At 39.2% G+C, this 16,978-nt stretch overlaps 3 protein-coding genes across 5 annotated transcripts; all 3 read left to right on the forward strand.

Moving 5' to 3' along the window:
* Positions 1 to 2,068: 2,068 nt before the first annotated feature.
* aldoca (aldolase C, fructose-bisphosphate, a) lies at positions 2,069 to 3,967 on the forward strand. Its single transcript, XM_042413891.1, has 8 exons — positions 2,069 to 2,180; positions 2,329 to 2,540; positions 2,643 to 2,697; positions 2,793 to 2,953; positions 3,039 to 3,122; positions 3,243 to 3,417; positions 3,510 to 3,709; positions 3,815 to 3,967. The coding sequence occupies exons 1-8, from the start codon at positions 2,069 to 2,071 to the stop codon at positions 3,899 to 3,901; spliced, it is 1,086 nt and encodes a 361-aa protein (XP_042269825.1). The 3' UTR covers positions 3,902 to 3,967.
* A 2,460-nt stretch (positions 3,968 to 6,427) lies between these two features.
* srsf1a (serine and arginine rich splicing factor 1a) lies at positions 6,428 to 10,478 on the forward strand. Of its 2 annotated transcripts, XM_042413895.1 has the most exons (6): positions 6,428 to 6,905; positions 7,512 to 7,690; positions 8,559 to 8,731; positions 8,900 to 9,232; positions 9,534 to 9,645; positions 10,070 to 10,478. In XM_042413895.1, the coding sequence occupies exons 1-4, from the start codon at positions 6,718 to 6,720 to the stop codon at positions 9,095 to 9,097; spliced, it is 738 nt and encodes a 245-aa protein (XP_042269829.1). In that variant the 5' UTR covers positions 6,428 to 6,717; the 3' UTR covers positions 9,098 to 9,232; positions 9,534 to 9,645; positions 10,070 to 10,478. The 2 variants fall into 2 exon arrangements, with proteins under 2 accessions (XP_042269829.1, XP_042269828.1); XM_042413894.1 differs by having other exon boundaries at positions 8,900 to 9,645.
* Positions 10,479 to 10,864: 386 nt separating this feature from the next.
* Positions 10,865 to 15,066, forward strand: dynll2a (dynein, light chain, LC8-type 2a). 2 transcript variants are annotated; one of them, XM_042413897.1, is made up of 3 exons: positions 10,865 to 11,218; positions 11,779 to 11,930; positions 13,101 to 15,066. In XM_042413897.1, the coding sequence occupies exons 2-3, from the start codon at positions 11,799 to 11,801 to the stop codon at positions 13,236 to 13,238; spliced, it is 270 nt and encodes an 89-aa protein (XP_042269831.1). In that variant the 5' UTR covers positions 10,865 to 11,218; positions 11,779 to 11,798; the 3' UTR covers positions 13,239 to 15,066. The 2 variants fall into 2 exon arrangements, with proteins under 2 accessions (XP_042269831.1, XP_042269830.1); XM_042413896.1 differs by having other exon boundaries at positions 10,867 to 11,218; positions 11,776 to 11,930.
* Positions 15,067 to 16,978: the final 1,912 nt, after the last annotated feature.

Raw genomic sequence — 16,978 nt, forward strand, 5'->3', positions numbered from 1 at the left:
TGTTTTTAATTAGGTAACAGAGAGAGAGAGAGAAAAAAAAAACGAGTGTCCCAGTGGAAGCAGCCACATATAATTGCTGTTCTTCTTGAAGTCGTGTGTCTATTTAAAACTGTATCTCTTGAATGGGAGTGCACCGGCTCCTCCTCCTGTTGCCTCATGACATTGGATTCCCTCTCAGGCCCTTGTCTTAGACAGGTCCAACATGTCTGTGTTGTGGCTGTATAGTGGCAGGCAGTCCAGTGACCCATATCTCATTTCAGAGGCACACTGACCCACAATAGTGAAGAGAGTAATCCCCTGAAATACCAGTGAGCTGTCCCATTAAGTCTAAACCAAATAGGAAGATTACATAATGAGAAAACATGCAGTTTCCTCCTGAACATAGCTCATACTGCAGTGACCAACAAATTACAACTGAATCCACAAGATTGAAATGATTCCATTTAGCTCACACACAAGCAACATCCTTTACGTCCTTTATTATACAAATATACATCTTCTTATACACTCTATGAAATAATCAGCTGCTATATTTGCATAATTTCAACCAGAATCCAGCATAACATGTGCATGAAACATGGAGAGGGAAAAAAACAATCCTTTTTCAAAATGAGAATGATTTAGCTGACCTCATTTTTGGTCTAATTTGGGCCAAATTACCATGTTCATTTACATTGACTGGAACCTGGAAATGATTTCTATTTCTGAAATGTTCCAATAAGTTCTTTACAGTTTAAAGCTTGCAAAAGAAGCCACTGAGTGCGTGAATTGCTCTGGGACTAAAACACCCCTGTGAATTCGAGTGTGAAGGCCAAATTATCAGGAGAATTAAAAACTTTCCTCGAGGGACATTTTAACTAATTAAAATAAAAATAGCACGCCATGGGGTAAGGTTAAACACTTAAATTAGGTTGCTATAGGAGTAGAGGGTTCTGACAAAATAATTCATTTATTATTTCATAATCAGCCTGAATATGGAGTGGGACCCAAAAGTCATAACTTGGCAGAGTTAAAATACACTACATACAGCTAAAAGTTGCCAATTAGGCTTATCTAAATGACACTGCAAATTTAAAAGTTGATTCTTGAGTCAGTTATTGCAAAGTGGCAGGAGAAATGTAAAAGTGGCCATATCAGCATTAAAATCAAGCAGCTACATGACAAAAATACATATATCTATATTTAAATAGAACAATGATTCATCAAAAAAATCTCCTAATTTATATGGGGCAAGATGGGCGTACAAGCCCCGCCTAGAGGTGTTGGCTCATGAGGTGTGACACACTTGAGCTGGATACAAACTAGGACTGACAGAGAGCCTCCGTCAGTGTTCATCACATCAGAGGAGAAGACGCGTTTGATTTCACTTTCTGTCAGGTAAGAACTTTTACTGTTTTTATTATTAGTTTTGCGTTGGGGTTATAAAACTGACTTTAATAGGTAAACCTGTACAATTTTTTAAAAAGTCGTTAACTGTTAACTTGCAGCTTTTAGGACATTGATGTGAACAGAACTGCAATTATTATTATAATTAGGAGTATTCATGAATATTACAATTATTATGAAATACTTAAAGTGATATTATGGACTTCATATTTTATCTAATGTAGGACTCTTTACTGGCTCCAACTCTATATCCTCACTTAACAATCTACGCCGTAAAAATGTTTTGTTAATTTCAGTATCCAGGCTGGAGTTTTGACATTTTTGTGTCGCTGTTCTATTATTAATACTTTTTGTTTATTGCCCAATTATCTACAGTCTCAGGTAAATTCAATCAGTCTATCTTTACTTTTCATCATTAAATAATCCTTTGCTCAGAGCTTTCTGGTTGGCCTGCATACCAAAACACTTCAATGGAGTTCCATGTTTTGAGAACTGCATCTGTAGAATTTCAGCCACTCGGCATTACCCTTTTGACACTCTATACGTCCTCAATCACTGTTACGCCTTCAACTAACCTACTCACTTTGAAAAAGAAAAAAAAAACTTCACATCTTAACAAAATTCATGGATTTGTAATGGTCACATCTTCTACTAAAGGCTTTAGGACAGCCAGTCTTTCAGGATGACGCACCAGTTCCCTACACTCTCTGAGGCCCAGAAGAAGGAACTACATGAGATTGCCCTACGCATAGTTTCTCCAGGGAAGGGCATCCTGGCAGCAGATGAGTCTGTGGGTCTGTAAAGAGCACACTTTATTTCCTTTTTTTTTTTACTGTGGATGTACAGTCAATCTGCAGGCTTTCTGACATTGACACATAAAAATGAGCAAGCTTCAAAGTATGGATATTAACATGCACATCACATACAATATGTTAATTGTAGGCAGCATGGCGAAGCGGCTGGCCCAGGTTGGAGTAGAGAACACGGAGGAGAACCGCAGACAGTACCGGCAGATCCTCTTCAGTGCAGACGAACGCATCAACAGCTGCATTGGAGGGGTCATCTTCTTCCATGAGACACTGTACCAGCACTCTGATAATGGTGTACTCTTTGTCAAAATGATCAGAGACAGGGGCATCCTTGTCGGTGTCAAGGTGTGGCACTTTAGGATCAAATAATATAAATATGGAATTAACTAACTAATAATTAGTTCTTTCTATAGCATGTTTGTCACCTCTCTTCGCTGTATTTCTCAGGTTGATAAGGGAGTTGTCCCCCTGGCAGGAACTTGTGGAGAAACCACCACACAGGGTTAAGTTTACTGCTGATATTGTATGTATGTCACACATACAGACACAAATTGCAAGATGCTTTATTGATCATTTTCTTTCAAACCTCCTCCATAGGTCTGGATGGCTTGGCGGAGCGCTGTGCACAGTATAAAAAGGATGGAGCAGTCTTTGCAAAGTGGCGCTGTGTGCTGAAGATCAGTGACACCAATCCATCTAAACTGGCTATTACAGAAAATGCAAATGTTCTGGCACGTTACTCTAGTATCTGTCAGCAGGTCAGGACTCACTATTACATAGAGTAATAGCTGTGTGATGTGATATATCAGTACCAATCTGTTGACTTCTTCTTCCTCCTTACAGCATGGCATTGTGCCCATCATAGAGCCGGAGATTTTGCCTGATGGAGATCATGATCTGAAACGCTGCCAGTACGTCACTGAGAAGGTGGGTTGCTTACTTCTTACGTGTGTGTGTGTGTTTATGTGACATCATTACATCATTGTCATTTGAGGGAGACACAAAAGAAGAGAAAACAAATTTGGTAAAACAACATGTGGATTTCAGATCCTAGCTGCAGTGTACAAGGCCATGTCGGACCACCATGTATACCTAGAAGGCACCCTGCTCAAACCTAACATGGTGACTCCTGGGCACAGCTGCCCTACCAAGTATAGCCCTGAGGAAGTTGCTATGGCAACTGTCACTGCCTTGCGCCGTACTGTCCCTCCAGCGGTCACAGGTGAGCCAAAGGCCGTCATGTCTGAAGAAGATTTTACACACAAATCTGCAGAAACAACATGAAGGTAAAATGATATTTTCTGCTCCCTACAGGAGTGGCTTTTCTCTCAGGCGGTCAGAGTGAAGAGGAGGCTTCTGTCCACCTCAATGCCATCAACAACTGCCCTCTGGCTAAACCCTGGATCCTAACGTTCTCCTTTGGCCGTGCCCTGCAGGCATCTGCCCTAAGAGCCTGGAGAGGACATAAAGAGAACGAGAAAGTCGCCACTGAGCAGTTCATCAAGAGAGCGGAGGCATGTTCATCTTATTTTCTGCAAAGGAATCATGTGATGTGAGATTGTACTTAAACACGGAGGTTTGTTTCTTATGTTGTGTGTGTTTGTTGTTTCTGCTCACAGGTCAACAGTCTGGCATGTCAGGGGAAGTATACTGGTGGTGACAACTACGGCGAGACCGGCGTCTATGGTTCCTGTCATGCATACTGAAGAGCAGGAGAAGCCACGTTTCAAATAGCACCGTCTTATTCCATCATCATAACATTACATATTACAGAGGAAATAGTGTAGATCCTTAGGTTAGTCTTAGGTTATTTCAGAATATTGACATTCATGATGATCGTACATGAAAACAAGTGACGGCGTATTTTCTTGCCTTGACAAATGAGGACAATCAGAACATGACCTTGGGTATTTCTAATGCATGCATTAAATGACAGATGTTTGCTTGTGCCGTCACTAAAGCGTTAAAATCGTACATTCAATATTTAGTTCCACAAAAATGACCTTGCCACATGCTGAAAGGAAATTAAACTTTGACTGCTTGTATATTGCAAAGTTAATTAAATAGTGGGAATAAATGATTATCAGATCTAAGTGGTACAATTCCCTAACTGTTATGGGGAAGTGTCTACAAGTTTTGCAAAGCTTCTCTGTGTGAATGACTGTGTGGATTTGTGTGCTATAGTTTAGTTTTATTACTAATTTAGCAGTGACCAGTTAGAAGTATTGCACAAGAATTAGCTTAAAACTTATTTGCATCTGCAGTCCCTGAGCAGAGAGTACAATCAGCACATCACTAAAATATGACATAGTGCGTTTTTACATGTGTTTTCATTCATAATAGTCTGATAAACAAAGTCCAAATGTGAGCATTCAAACAATAAAACAGTGTTCAGGTAAAGTCTTGTGTGGATATTTTGTTTTATGTTTTAAAGGTTTATATTATATCACTGTCCTAACAGCTCTATATGCAAACCAGAAGTGAATCACATCTTGTATTTGATACAAAAAACATACAATTTGACTTAACTTACACTTCTGTATATGCTGCCCCTAACACACTAAATGTAACTGTTAGTAATCACATGTTTTTTCTCATATATCTGAGGATGTGGTGATGAGAGAATATGAGAATATGAGTCTCTCATGAGTCGAGACATTTCAATTTCGTCAAACTGGACTTTTCTTATCCTCTTTGTTTCTCCTTCAAATTTCAGTATTTCATTACTCTTTACTTGGCTTGTTTCTCCCAATGACATTCATGATATTCTTAAGATATTCTACTGTTCTTGCCAAATATTAGCCTACATGACACTTCTCATGCAGTGATCCAGAATCACTTTGCTATGAATGATATATCTTGGACAATTATTGTGATGAAAATGACAAAGTTTAGGTCTATATAAACTCTGCGGCAGGAGGAGTCTAATTGGACAATTTCCATAAACTGATTAATGTTAGTTTGAAACTTGAATATACTACACAGCAGTCTAGGCTGTATATAACTATAAATGCAGCACCTTTAGATACAGTACTATATGCATCACGTACAGTATTTTTGTTGTCATTGCATCTCCTACAGGGAGTTATCCATTTCATATTTACCTGTTCTGTCTCTGACTGACCTTATAACCTGTAACTGAGGTTAATGTTAATATTTATGGGTTAAAAAATGCAGTATATCTGAAAAGAATGAAATGTAGTTCTGTTAAATGGATTTCCTTCACACCCCTCCATCATAAACTTGCTGATTTAAGACATTAATTCACAATGAAAGGCATATACAGTCTGTATTTCATGAGCGTGGTCAAAATATGTAATTAAATATTGTATCCAGGCTTCATGTTAAGAAGTATAGGTCTATATATAGGTATATAGGTATATAGGTCTATATAGGTACATATTTTGCCTGGAGTCAAAGTAAATATTAGCTTGATAGAGGCATGTGGTGATGAACATTCCAGGTGTTTTATTGTACATTTCCTCACTTTTTTTACTCTATGACATAAAGACATACAATTCTTCATGTTACATCGACATGGAAAACAAAAATGATATATTTTCTGGAATAGGGGTGAGTTAATGTAAAATCTGTCCAGGGACTAAAGATGAAAAGTGGCCTTCTGGCACACTTATAGCAATGTCTGTCTGTCTTAAAACAACAGTCGGGAGCTCAAATGAACATTGAAATAGGTTTTTCATGCTGTAATCATCCCTCCTGGTCATACTAGCCATTAGAAGATCTCTTCATAATGCAAAAATTGTGAGCCTATCCTTTAATACAATTCATACATATTTATGTTTTTGTTTGTTTTTGTTTTCATAGCTTGAAATTTACACTTAATTGCCAGTTTATTACACCAGTAGTAGATCAAACAAATAGTAAATCTAGTACAACAATCCTGCAAGAAATCCTGCCCTCGTTAAAGTTGTGATGTTCAGTTTTTGTTGAAACTGAGGTAAAGAGGTGTTGGTTGTTGAAAGTGAAAGCAGCACAATTTATTGCGCTACTTTCTACTGAGAAAGAATTGAAAAATCATGAATTTACCCTTTAACTGCACTGCCCATGTTAATAAACAAATGAATACATAAATAAATAATATCTAAGTGGACCTTTATCATTACATAGTTACATGTTGTTACATTGTAAATGATAATGAAAAGCTTGATTATCTCTACACCTGGTCAATTGGTGGACTATTTTGTTAAGCGGATGCGTCAGTTATAGCTGCAGTGTTTCCGGTATTCATGAACGCGTCGGTGAAGGAGCGCGGTTCCTGAAGAAAAAACAGGAGCAGTGTGAGCGAGCGCTGTATCGAGAAGATTGTTCACATTGAAGAAAAAAATAACCTACAGATTGCAACTTAAAAAAGCGCGCGTTTTTTTTTATTTATTACTCTCTACTTTCTGTTCGACGATTTGCAAGCTCTTTGAGTTCAATCTCTGTTCGGCGCAGGCAGCCGTTGAGGAATCTTGCAAACAACAAACCGTTAGCGTAAGTCGCGAGCCAACCGTTAGCAGCGATGTCGGGTGTTGTGCGGGGGCCTGCTGGGAACAACGACTGCCGGATTTACGTCGGAAATCTTCCCCCTGATATCCGCACAAAAGACGTGGAAGACGTGTTCTATAAATACGGAACGATTCGAGATATCGACCTGAAGAACAGGAGAGGAGGGCCGCCTTTCGCCTTTATTGAATTCGAGGACCCCAGGTGAGGAGCTGTCGTTAGCTTAGCCACAGGGTAGCTAGTAGGCCGCAGCAGCCCCATTGTGTGTGTGTGTGTGTGTGTATATGGCTAACACACTACTGACGGGCTCAGACTATTTCCTGGACCCCGCACACCACCTAACAAAACGTGGTGTGTGTGTTTGTACTCTCTGCCAGTTTCGGCTGTGTCTTTACAGTACCTGAGACCTTTGCACTTGTTTTGCACAGCTTGTTTTGTTTGCTTTGCTCAGTGTTTTCGTCCGTGCAGTTAATACACAGAGACACTGCTTTTGTTTCTGGCTTCAAGACAAGTCCAGTCAATACACTCTTACATCCAATTGTGCAATATTATCTGGCGTCAGTGTTTTTTTTCTGTAACGACTGCAAACGCAATTGCAGTGCATACATTTCGCAGCCTTTTTAAAGCAATTAAAAGCGAAACCATTGTAGTTGCGTGACGTACACAAAGCGGATTAGCAAACATAAAGCAGATAACGCTAGCTGCTAACATGGCTGACTGACTGTCCTTTGCTATGCGTTTTTCCTGCATGTGAATGAACCTCGCTTTCTACTATGTGTTAATGTTGAAACCGCTGCGTTTTGTTGACAGGGACGCTGATGATGCAGTCTATGGACGTGATGGTTATGACTACGACGGCTACAGACTGCGTGTGGAGTTTCCTCGGAGCGGTAGGGGCTCCAGAGGCGGTTTCGGCGGGATCGGCGGTGCTCCCAGAGGCAGATATGGGCCTCCATCCAGGCGATCCGAGTACAGGGTGATTGTGTCAGGTAAGCAAACCAATTCACCTGGACATCCTACAAGGAAGTGATTATCAGAGGTTAGCCCTCGGACTGTTGGCTGGAGTATTGCGTTACTTGTAATGAACTTCTTTTTCCACTACAATGTTGGATGTAAATTCAGTTTAGTTTACACACAAGAAACTCCAGTTTGTTAATTGTGCTCTCTACTGCTCAGTTATCAGAAAAGTGAGCCAGAGTTAATTTAGAAGGCCAATTTTAATTTGCTGTTGCTGACCAGGTAAAAAGAAAACAACATATTTTGCAAAAGCCGTATATACAACATAAAAGACACCTACAAAATAGTATAGTACACATTCACCAATAAACAATGCCACAGCATAACACATCTAATTGCCTATAATCTATAAAACATAGTTAAATAAAAGAAACACACAAAATTAACAAAATATTTGACTGAAAGCAAAACCCTGTTTTTGGATTGTAGGGCTGCAACGATTATTTTCATTATCATTTTAATCTGTGGATTAGTTTTGCGAATTATTGATTAGTTGTTGGGTGAAAAATGTCTATCACGGTTTCCCAAAGCCCAAGATGCAACCTGCTATCACAGAGAATTAAAGAAACCAGAAAATATTTACATTACATAGCTGGAACCAGAGCATTTTAGCATTTCTTTAAATCAATTGATCAGTTAATCAACTAGTCGCTGCAGCTCTACTGTGTTTTTACATGTCCCAACAATAAAATGAAGCTCCTGTATCACCAAATCTTGCAGCTACTGTTTGGGAATACAGATTTGTCTTGTACTTGTAACAGACATTGAAGATTCTGCACATAAACAAAGCTGGAAAGCTTCCCATGTATCGGCTAACATCATGTCTATCCTGTGTTTCAGGGCTCCCTCAGAGTGGAAGCTGGCAGGACCTGAAGGACCACATGCGTGAAGCAGGCGACGTGTGCTACGCTGACGTTTTCAGAGATGGAACCGGCGTTGTAGAGTTTGTGCGCAAAGAAGACATGACCTATGCCGTTCGAAAGCTGGACAACACCAAATTCCGCTCACATGAGGTATGTGTACTGATTTGGTTCTTTGTCATGGATAGGGTTTCTTTGCTGTGCGGAGGTGAGTACTTGCTACATGTTTGAAGCACACCTGGCCCTCATTTCCATCTATGGTTTTTCCACCATAGGAAGGAATATTGTCTTTTCAATGTCAAGTTCTCTTGTGTCTGCCAGGGAGAGACTGCTTACATTCGTGTGAAATTAGACGGTCCTCGCAGCCCGAGTTACGGAAGATCACGCTCCCGCAGCCGTGGCAGCCGGAGCAGGAGCCGCAGTCGCAGCGCCAGCCGCAGCCGAAGCAATTCCCGTGGCCGTGGCAGAGGATCGCCCCGCTACTCACCTCGTCACAGCCGCTCTCGCTCCCGTTCCTAAAACTTTCTACCACCGATGTTTTGCCCTTTTGATGTATACCCTACTGTTTTTACCTCCTTATGAGTTTCTCCAGATGTCAGCTGTTGATTTTTAATTTTTGCATTTCATGTCCCGATGTCCTTGTGGATGATCTTGGTATGTAGGTGTACTTCCTCCCCCTTTTCACCCCTTTCCCCTCCCTCTCCAGCTGCTTTGTCCTTGTGTTTTTTCCCTTTCTCCCCTTCTTTTCTGTCTTCTCAATTTTTGCAACATTAGAAATTGTGCTGTGTTGAACTTCAAAAACGTTGAGTTGTAAAGCGGCACTCAATGTTTTTGCAAGTATTGAAAATTGAGTTTTGTTTTTTAAAAATAGCCTCTCTCATTGGATATCTGGGGTGGGCTGTTTGGACGGGGAGCCCAATGCTTAACTGTATTTTACCCTTGTGTCTTCCTTTAGACATCTGAAGAGAAGGATTAAAGTGATTTGGAATAAAACCATTGTGGAGCACATTTCATTTGTATGGTCAGGATAGGACATCTAAATGAGGAGCAATCAGGTCGAGGCAATGGTACGCTTCATATTCCATAAATTGAACGTTTTGATAGGTTGCTATATCATGCATGTCATACTTTAACAAAGCCATATGTGCTGTACTTTGTTATATATATATATATAAAATTTTTAACATGCTACTCTGGCCTGTGACAGAAAAAGCAGTCCTAGATCAAGTGTTGTGATGTAAGTGTAACATCTTTGCTGTCAAATGTAAAAATCTGAATTGCTACTTTGTTGCAAAAGCGTCCCACTTTTAACTTAAATGTCCTCTTTGGTAAAAAAAAAAAAATGTTTAACTTCAGGGAGTGATAGATTTTGTGCTCAGTGGCATTTTTTTTTCTTGATCTGACATAAATGCTCAAAATGGAAAATTAGGCCCAAAATCTTGACATTTTATTCTAACGGTCTGCCTCTGATTTTCTTCCTGGTATTTCAAGGTTTTGATTGGAGGAGTGGCTCAGTGGATCCCAATCCTTGGAGCTGGATGAGTGGATCGATTAGGGAAGGGATAGGCAAGGATGGATGCTCGGAACGGGATCAGATTTCCAGGATTCAAATGAGTTGATTTCAGAACTAATTAACGGGAGTCCCAGAGCAACTTTTTTGATTAGCCCCCCCTGCCTATCTTTTAAAGTTTTTCAGTGATAAAGGCTTTATTTTACAAGAAAACGAAAACTGAGGACCAGGAAGTTGGATCAAAGGATGGAATCGTAGATGCCTGGTATGAAGGAATTGAAATTTGGGGAGGTTGGGAGGGGGTTTTATTTGGGAGTAGTTTGTATCTTTTATTTTGCTTAATCTTTTTTTTTCTCTTAGCATTTTCAATAAAACACTTTCAAACACGGACACTTTAGTGTGTTTCTTATTTGAACGATAATCCAAATATGAATTCATGACTATTATGCAAGTGTAAATCATATTTAGTTTTTCTTTAATATTTTATTAGTTGTACACCACAACTATGCTTCTGTCTGCATAAATATAATATAGTGTGTGTATACATATGTGTGAATGACTAAAACAATAAAAAATTATGACTAAAATTATCTAAGAGCAGATGAGAATCTAAGGCTGAAGCTAACAACAATGGGGGAGGAAATAAGGATGTTATTGTCTATAAAATCCTTCCTGTAGTTGTAGAAATAAAAAAAAAGAACATCAGCAGCTCTTTTGTTCAGTATTCAAGGCTCCTCTTGTCTCTCAGCTGTGACGGTGACTGATGAAAAGCCACGCAGCCAAGTGATACCTGCAGCCAAGGTCTCGTTTCCTCTTAGCCCACAGTCAGTGGTGTATACTGTGAATGATGCATTGTGGGATGAAATAAGATGCCGGCAGACAGGAGCTGGAGAAAAACGCTCGCGACACACGGGGAGGCTGCAGCCCAGCCAATGGCAGCGTGCAGCATGCAGCAGAGGGGCGGGGAGCTACTGGAGAGCACAGCACAGAGACAACCTACCTACATGCTTATTGTGTAAATCTTTAAAAAGCAATTAGCCGCAGCATCATCAAAAACCTTCCACCAGGCTGCGAGATATTCATAATTTTTTTTTCTGGGAAAGAAGTGCTTTCAGGCGGCTGAAGAAAAGGTGAGTTGCAGATTTCCTGAGCAGACATTGACTTGCATGTTTTGCCAATTTCTGATTCGAGTTTTTCTTGTGATTACCAGCTTTTTTTTTTTACTGTATGTGGCTAAATTCATTTTTCGATGGAGATGGTGGGCGCGTGCACAACAGCATTCACATTTAACCCGCGTAGATAATTAATGAGATACATTTTGATACTTTTGGTGTCCTGATGCAGATGCTACTTGTATCAGAAAGTGATTTTGCCAAGTAATTTAACTCCACCTGTATCAAGTTTCGCAGCCAATCTATGCAACGCTCAAGTCATCGTCGTCTAGCGGAGGAGGATAAAAGAAATAACACACTCATAAATTGGTTTTATGAATCAGTACTAATGCCACATTAAACACAGCCGGGTCGCGGATGCTCATTTTTCTGCGTAAGATTGATGTTTGCGATGATCGGGCTGGCCTAAACCATCCCCATCACCACGTGCGGTGTTAATTTTCAGTGCAGTACGTCTGAGTGAGCGTGCCCCCCCCTTCTCTCTCTCTCTCTCTCTCTCTCTCTCTCTCCCCCAGCAGGCATCATCATCATCCTCACAATGACTGACAGGAAAGCAGTGATCAAAAACGCGGACATGTCCGAGGACATGCAGCAGGACGCAGTGGACTGTGCCACCCAGGCCATGGAGAAGTACAACATAGAGAAGGACATTGCAGCCTACATCAAGAAGGTGAGACGGGATGGATGCATCCAAGTGGAGCTGTGAAGCTTACATCAGTGGCACATGATCTGCAATTTCAGAGCCTTTTTATGCTCATCTATTTTTGGTCTGTGTGGAGACGAGGCTACACATGGCTATATGGAGCCAGGATTTCAGAAATACATGAGGTCATGAGTCCAATTCTTCCCCTAACGCACCATGTTTCCAAACATTTTGACCTGACAGCAGAATTTATTTAATTATTTGGGTTTTTTATTTCATCTGTTCTTGTTTTATGTGTTAATTTATTTCCCAATCAATCAATCAATCAATTCAACCACCTTCAGATCAGCACATGACAGTCCAAATATAAACAGTGAAACAAATTAGAGACTAATGCACAATAAATGATCAAAATGAAACAATAGAGGCATCAAAGGAGACAAAAGACAATAAAAATGAAACAGAAAAAAGCAACACAGAGATATGAAACAAGTGCAAATGACTAAAAATGTAAATTAAATCATACACATAAAACATTGTTTTAACAAAAGCCAGGCATAAAAGAGGCACATTTTAGGTTTAAAGCTTTATCCACACTGACTGCAATAAATTATTGTGAGTCCTTTATTAGTTTTCATTTGCTTAATGCCTCTCCTGAGGATTTATAGAGTTTTATATTGTGTATTTGTTTACCTGAAAGTAATTCAGTCTAATTATTGTGAGTAACCAGCCTGAACAATAACAACTATGTGTAAGTTTTTAACTGCATAATGTAAACTCCCCCACAAAACACTGAGCACTAGCGCTGTAGCAATCAAGCAACCATTTTTTTTGTACAACTTCTCCAAACATTTGCTGGTGTAGGTTTTTCTTATGTAAGTGTTTGATTATTTTCTTTGTCATATATGATAGTAAACTGAATAACTTTGATTTTTGGTCAGATATAACAAACAATTTGAAGATTTCTCCTTGGGCTCTGGGAAATTGTAATGGTATTTTCACTATTTTCTGGCATTTTATAGCCAAAACAGATTAATTGAGAAAATAATAAGATTAATCAATAATGAGAATAATTCTTAGTAGCGGACCTGACCTCAGTCATCAGTGGTAGTCATGACATTTAATACAAGGTCTGCAGATTGCTGTCAGTAGGTTTTGTTGTCTAATCTTCTCATTTTAACCTTTTTTTTTTTTCAGGAGTTCGACAAGAAGTACAACCCCACCTGGCACTGCATCGTAGGCAGGAACTTCGGCAGCTACGTCACTCACGAGACAAAGCATTTCATTTACTTCTACTTGGGCCAAGTGGCCATCTTGCTTTTCAAGTCTGGCTGAGACGTTTCTGAGAGGTGTTGAGGAGTTACTCTCCCTGAACCTTAAATCGGAAACGCAGTGGTGGCTGATTTGTCCCATACACTAATAACGACATACCATAATGATGCAAAACTGGCCGTGCGCAGTTGCATGGACTATACACTATTTAATATGTATGTTACAGTAAGTTTACTTTACGATAGTTGCCATTTGAATGCAACTGAAGTAGTTTTTGTTAATGCTGTTAAATTCTAGGTTGTAAAAGATTTCAGTGTGGCCCTTGATTGTACAATAAAAAAGGAAAGCTGTAGAATGTAGTGGTGCATCTGCTTTCCTTCACAAATGGCATCGCCAGACCCCGATGTGAGACTCCATCTGTCGGTTTAGATGGTAAAATCATGCTGCGCGCACCAGTTGTAACAATTCATTATCTAAAAAAAAAAAAATGTCAAGATTTTAATGTGGATCATGAATAGCAGTTGGTAAAAAGGGGCAAAATAGAAAAGCTGTTATCTTTTTACACTTCACAGCATCCTGTTGGTTTCAAGGAGAGCTCCAGCTGCATCGAAAGACTTACTATTTCAAAACATACTTTAATCAGACAGCATGAGTTCGTTTTATAGCCGCTATTTTACTGATTTAACAGCATTAAGTTGTCTTAAGATGCATTTACAAACCCTTTAATACTTTCAATTTGGATTTCCAAAAAAATTACAGCAGCCACTTTTGGAGAAGATGTCAAAACCTCAAATTGACATTTAGGAACCAAAACAGGCCAGCCAACCAGGGATATGATGTTATAGTTCTTAAATTTTCACTGTGAAGGACGACGGAGCAAAAAAAAGCTCACATACTCAGACCTTAACCTGTAACGTCTGAGTAATAACGCTACAGACCGGTTACCAAAATATCCCGACTCCCCTAACCTAGATTTCAGTCTTATAATCCTGTGTTTCTGCATGTTTGGAGGATAATACCACAATTTATTTAACTGTCATCACGACACGCTACACAAACGAACGCTCACCTTGGAGCTAAGTCACTTACATTATAACTCACATTTAACTTTCACCTTTAAGTTTGTAGATATTGGACTGAGCCGATGCGTGTCTTGTCAGCGTTCAGAAGGCGGTTTAGATAAAACATCCGCAGTCTACTCTACCAAGGCTACCAGCTGTCTTTCAGATGGTTGTGTCATCTTACGTGGCTTGTGATACTTTTAAAGATGTGTTACCCTCAACCTTTATTTGCCAGTGTACTGCCAGACACGCAGGAAAGATAATGCATTCGGAGTTGGGACTTACAGTTGGGAACAGGCGTATCTCTTGTCTAGCACACTGATTTTTTTGGGGTTTTTATTTTCGTCTTGTCAATATTAATATTATTCGTTTGTAATGGAAACATACAATGTCTGGATACTGGTGAAATGTGTTCTTCGGGAGGGAAGATTGAAGGGAATAATTAGTCCATGGAGATGGATAACGCCACACATTTCTCGCTGTGTGTAAAGACTGAATGTCTTCTCAGTTCACTCCCATACTCCAGCTGTGGGTGAAATGTGTATCTCTCAAGTGTTAGCTTGGATTGACATTGTTTTTTCGAGGGAAGTCTTCCTAACTATTGTCAGTGTAAACTAATTTATTATTGTTTTCCTCTGGCATGTATTTTTGCTGTGTGTATGTAGGAGCCGTTCCGATGCTGTTAAATTTGCACAAAACGTGTGCCTGTCATTGCTCTCAACTGTAACTGGCTTGAGTACAATTGCACTTCATTAGAGTTATCCAGTAGGTTGCTACAGAACCAAAATCGTATAAACTCGATGAAATAAAAATTAATTGTTGACTTATTACACTGTGGCCTCTTGTTTTGTCATCATCCCTTTTTGTGGAGAAACCATTAGTCAAATGAGAAAGAAAATAAATCAACAACACTTCTGAGAATTAATTATTCACTTAAAGAAATAGTTTGACATTTGGGGAAATACACTTATTCACTTACCTCCAGAGAATTAGATGAGAAGATTGATAGCACTTGTAAATATGAAGCTAGAGCCAGCAGCTGTTTAGCTTAGCATAAAGATGGGAAACAGCTAGCCTAGGTTTGTCCAAAGGTAAAGATTTCCCACTCTTACACATGCACATTGATCATTAGGAATGCATATTCAACACAGGTTATGTGCATCTTGAGTTAGTTGGTAATGTGTTACATAAATCCCCCTATTCAGCATTGATAAGCAGTACACACATATAATGCATGTTTTATAACACACTATGATGTAGTTGTATGAAGATATGTGCGAATTAATGTATTTTATAACTTCTCCTGTGGGCATCTATTAGTGTATGTTGGTGTATAAACAGATAATGAAAGATAAACTATAGTATAGTTTAGTATAGTACTAGACATTATAATTGTTGTCAAATTCTGTACATTAGGGAACTTAAAATGTGTCATATCTGCTTACAACTACATTATAGTGTGTTTTAAACCATGTATTAAATGTTTATATACTGCTTATAAATGCTTAATAGGGGACTTTGAGTAATGTGATTCCAGTTAGAGTAAAGGTTCATTTAAAAAAAAAAAAAGTTTTGCTACAGTTGCATTATGTGAGGAAGATGTATTCTACAATAAATAGACACAATAGACAAGAGAATGGGACAATAGAAATCAATACTTGCAGGTTGAGGGAGGAAGATGGATACTAAAGAGAAGAACACAGCACACACAGGCTTTTAGTATTGATGCATTTAAGCCGCATGGCACACAGTATGACTGTGGTGGTGGGTTCATTGTGTGTTTCCTCTGAATGACAGAGGCTCAAGTGGTGTAGTGTACAAAGAGGTCCATAGCAACAAGTGTGGGACCTTCATTCAAAGATGAGGAGCGCAAACCACGCAACTGTGACATCAGTTGCTGTAGTGTTGTGTTAATAACCTGTACTGTACGGCTTGTCCAAGCACACGGCTGTTCGCTTATCTGTGTGACAAACGGATGCTGCATTCAAGTCATATCAGATTTATGAACTAAAATGAATTCTTTGGCAAGTGTTGTAGTAATTAAAAATTGGACGTGTAAGATTCCCATATCTTACAAACGGGAAGTTCTGTTTTTCCATACTGTAATGTTTCTATCTCGGTCTACTCTGTACACACTTAAATAAAATTGACTTGATTTGACTTCCAAAATCTTAAAAATTCATTCACCTACCAAATAAAAGTCAATTTTCTCCTGGTGCAGAGTATTACTTAGTCTGTGAATACAGTTGGATTATCTTTAATGTGGCTCAGGAGGAGCTTTGTCCAGTCTGAGGAAATCACAACAACACATTTTTCACAGAAATCATGCCTTACAAATAGGGAGGTGTGGATGTTTAATAGATGTGGATTTTTACCAGGCTGGGAGGGTCTAACAAAGAGATTCTATCAAGTTGCATTATGGGAAATGCAGGATCCAGCTAACTTGCAGATTGACCCATAGTAGAGATTAAAAGTCAGGATATCTTAGTCTCTGCTGCATCGTTTTTAACAATTCTTTTTAAAAAATGTCTCTTGAAAGTCCCCCAAATGTATGGAAGTGTAACACCAGCGTACCTCTTCAAATCCAAATCACAATCATCCATTACACTCAACTACTAAGTAATGATTTTGTCTCCAAGTTGTAGTATCACAATCCTTGTAGAAATATTTTTTTGTGAGTGTGTTTTGTTTTCATGTGAATACAGCACGAATAAGTGACGTCCAACAACATTTAGAGCCATG

The sequence above is a fragment of the Thunnus maccoyii genome, chromosome 6 (genome assembly GCF_910596095.1).
Source record: "Thunnus maccoyii chromosome 6, fThuMac1.1, whole genome shotgun sequence".
NCBI lineage: Eukaryota > Metazoa > Chordata > Actinopteri > Scombriformes > Scombridae > Thunnus > Thunnus maccoyii.

Bases quoted from the DNA above. Each gene is read 5' to 3' on its own strand.
- dynll2a (XM_042413897.1), top strand. From the start codon at position 11,799: ATGACTGACAGGAAAGCAGTGATCAAAAACGCGGACATGTCCGAGGAC. The intron at 11,931-13,100 runs GTGAGACGGGAT...TTTTTTTTTCAG, and splicing joins TTGCAGCCTACATCAAGAAG to GAGTTCGACAAGAAGTACAA.
- srsf1a (XM_042413894.1), top strand. From the start codon at position 6,718: ATGTCGGGTGTTGTGCGGGGGCCTGCTGGGAACAACGACTGCCGGATT. The intron at 6,906-7,511 runs GTGAGGAGCTGT...TTTTGTTGACAG, and splicing joins ATTGAATTCGAGGACCCCAG to GGACGCTGATGATGCAGTCT. The intron at 8,732-8,899 runs GTATGTGTACTG...TGTGTCTGCCAG, and splicing joins CCAAATTCCGCTCACATGAG to GGAGAGACTGCTTACATTCG.
- aldoca (XM_042413891.1), top strand. From the start codon at position 2,069: ATGACGCACCAGTTCCCTACACTCTCTGAGGCCCAGAAGAAGGAACTA. The intron at 2,181-2,328 runs GTCTGTAAAGAG...TGTTAATTGTAG, and splicing joins GGCAGCAGATGAGTCTGTGG to GCAGCATGGCGAAGCGGCTG. The intron at 3,418-3,509 runs GTGAGCCAAAGG...TGCTCCCTACAG, and splicing joins TGTCCCTCCAGCGGTCACAG to GAGTGGCTTTTCTCTCAGGC.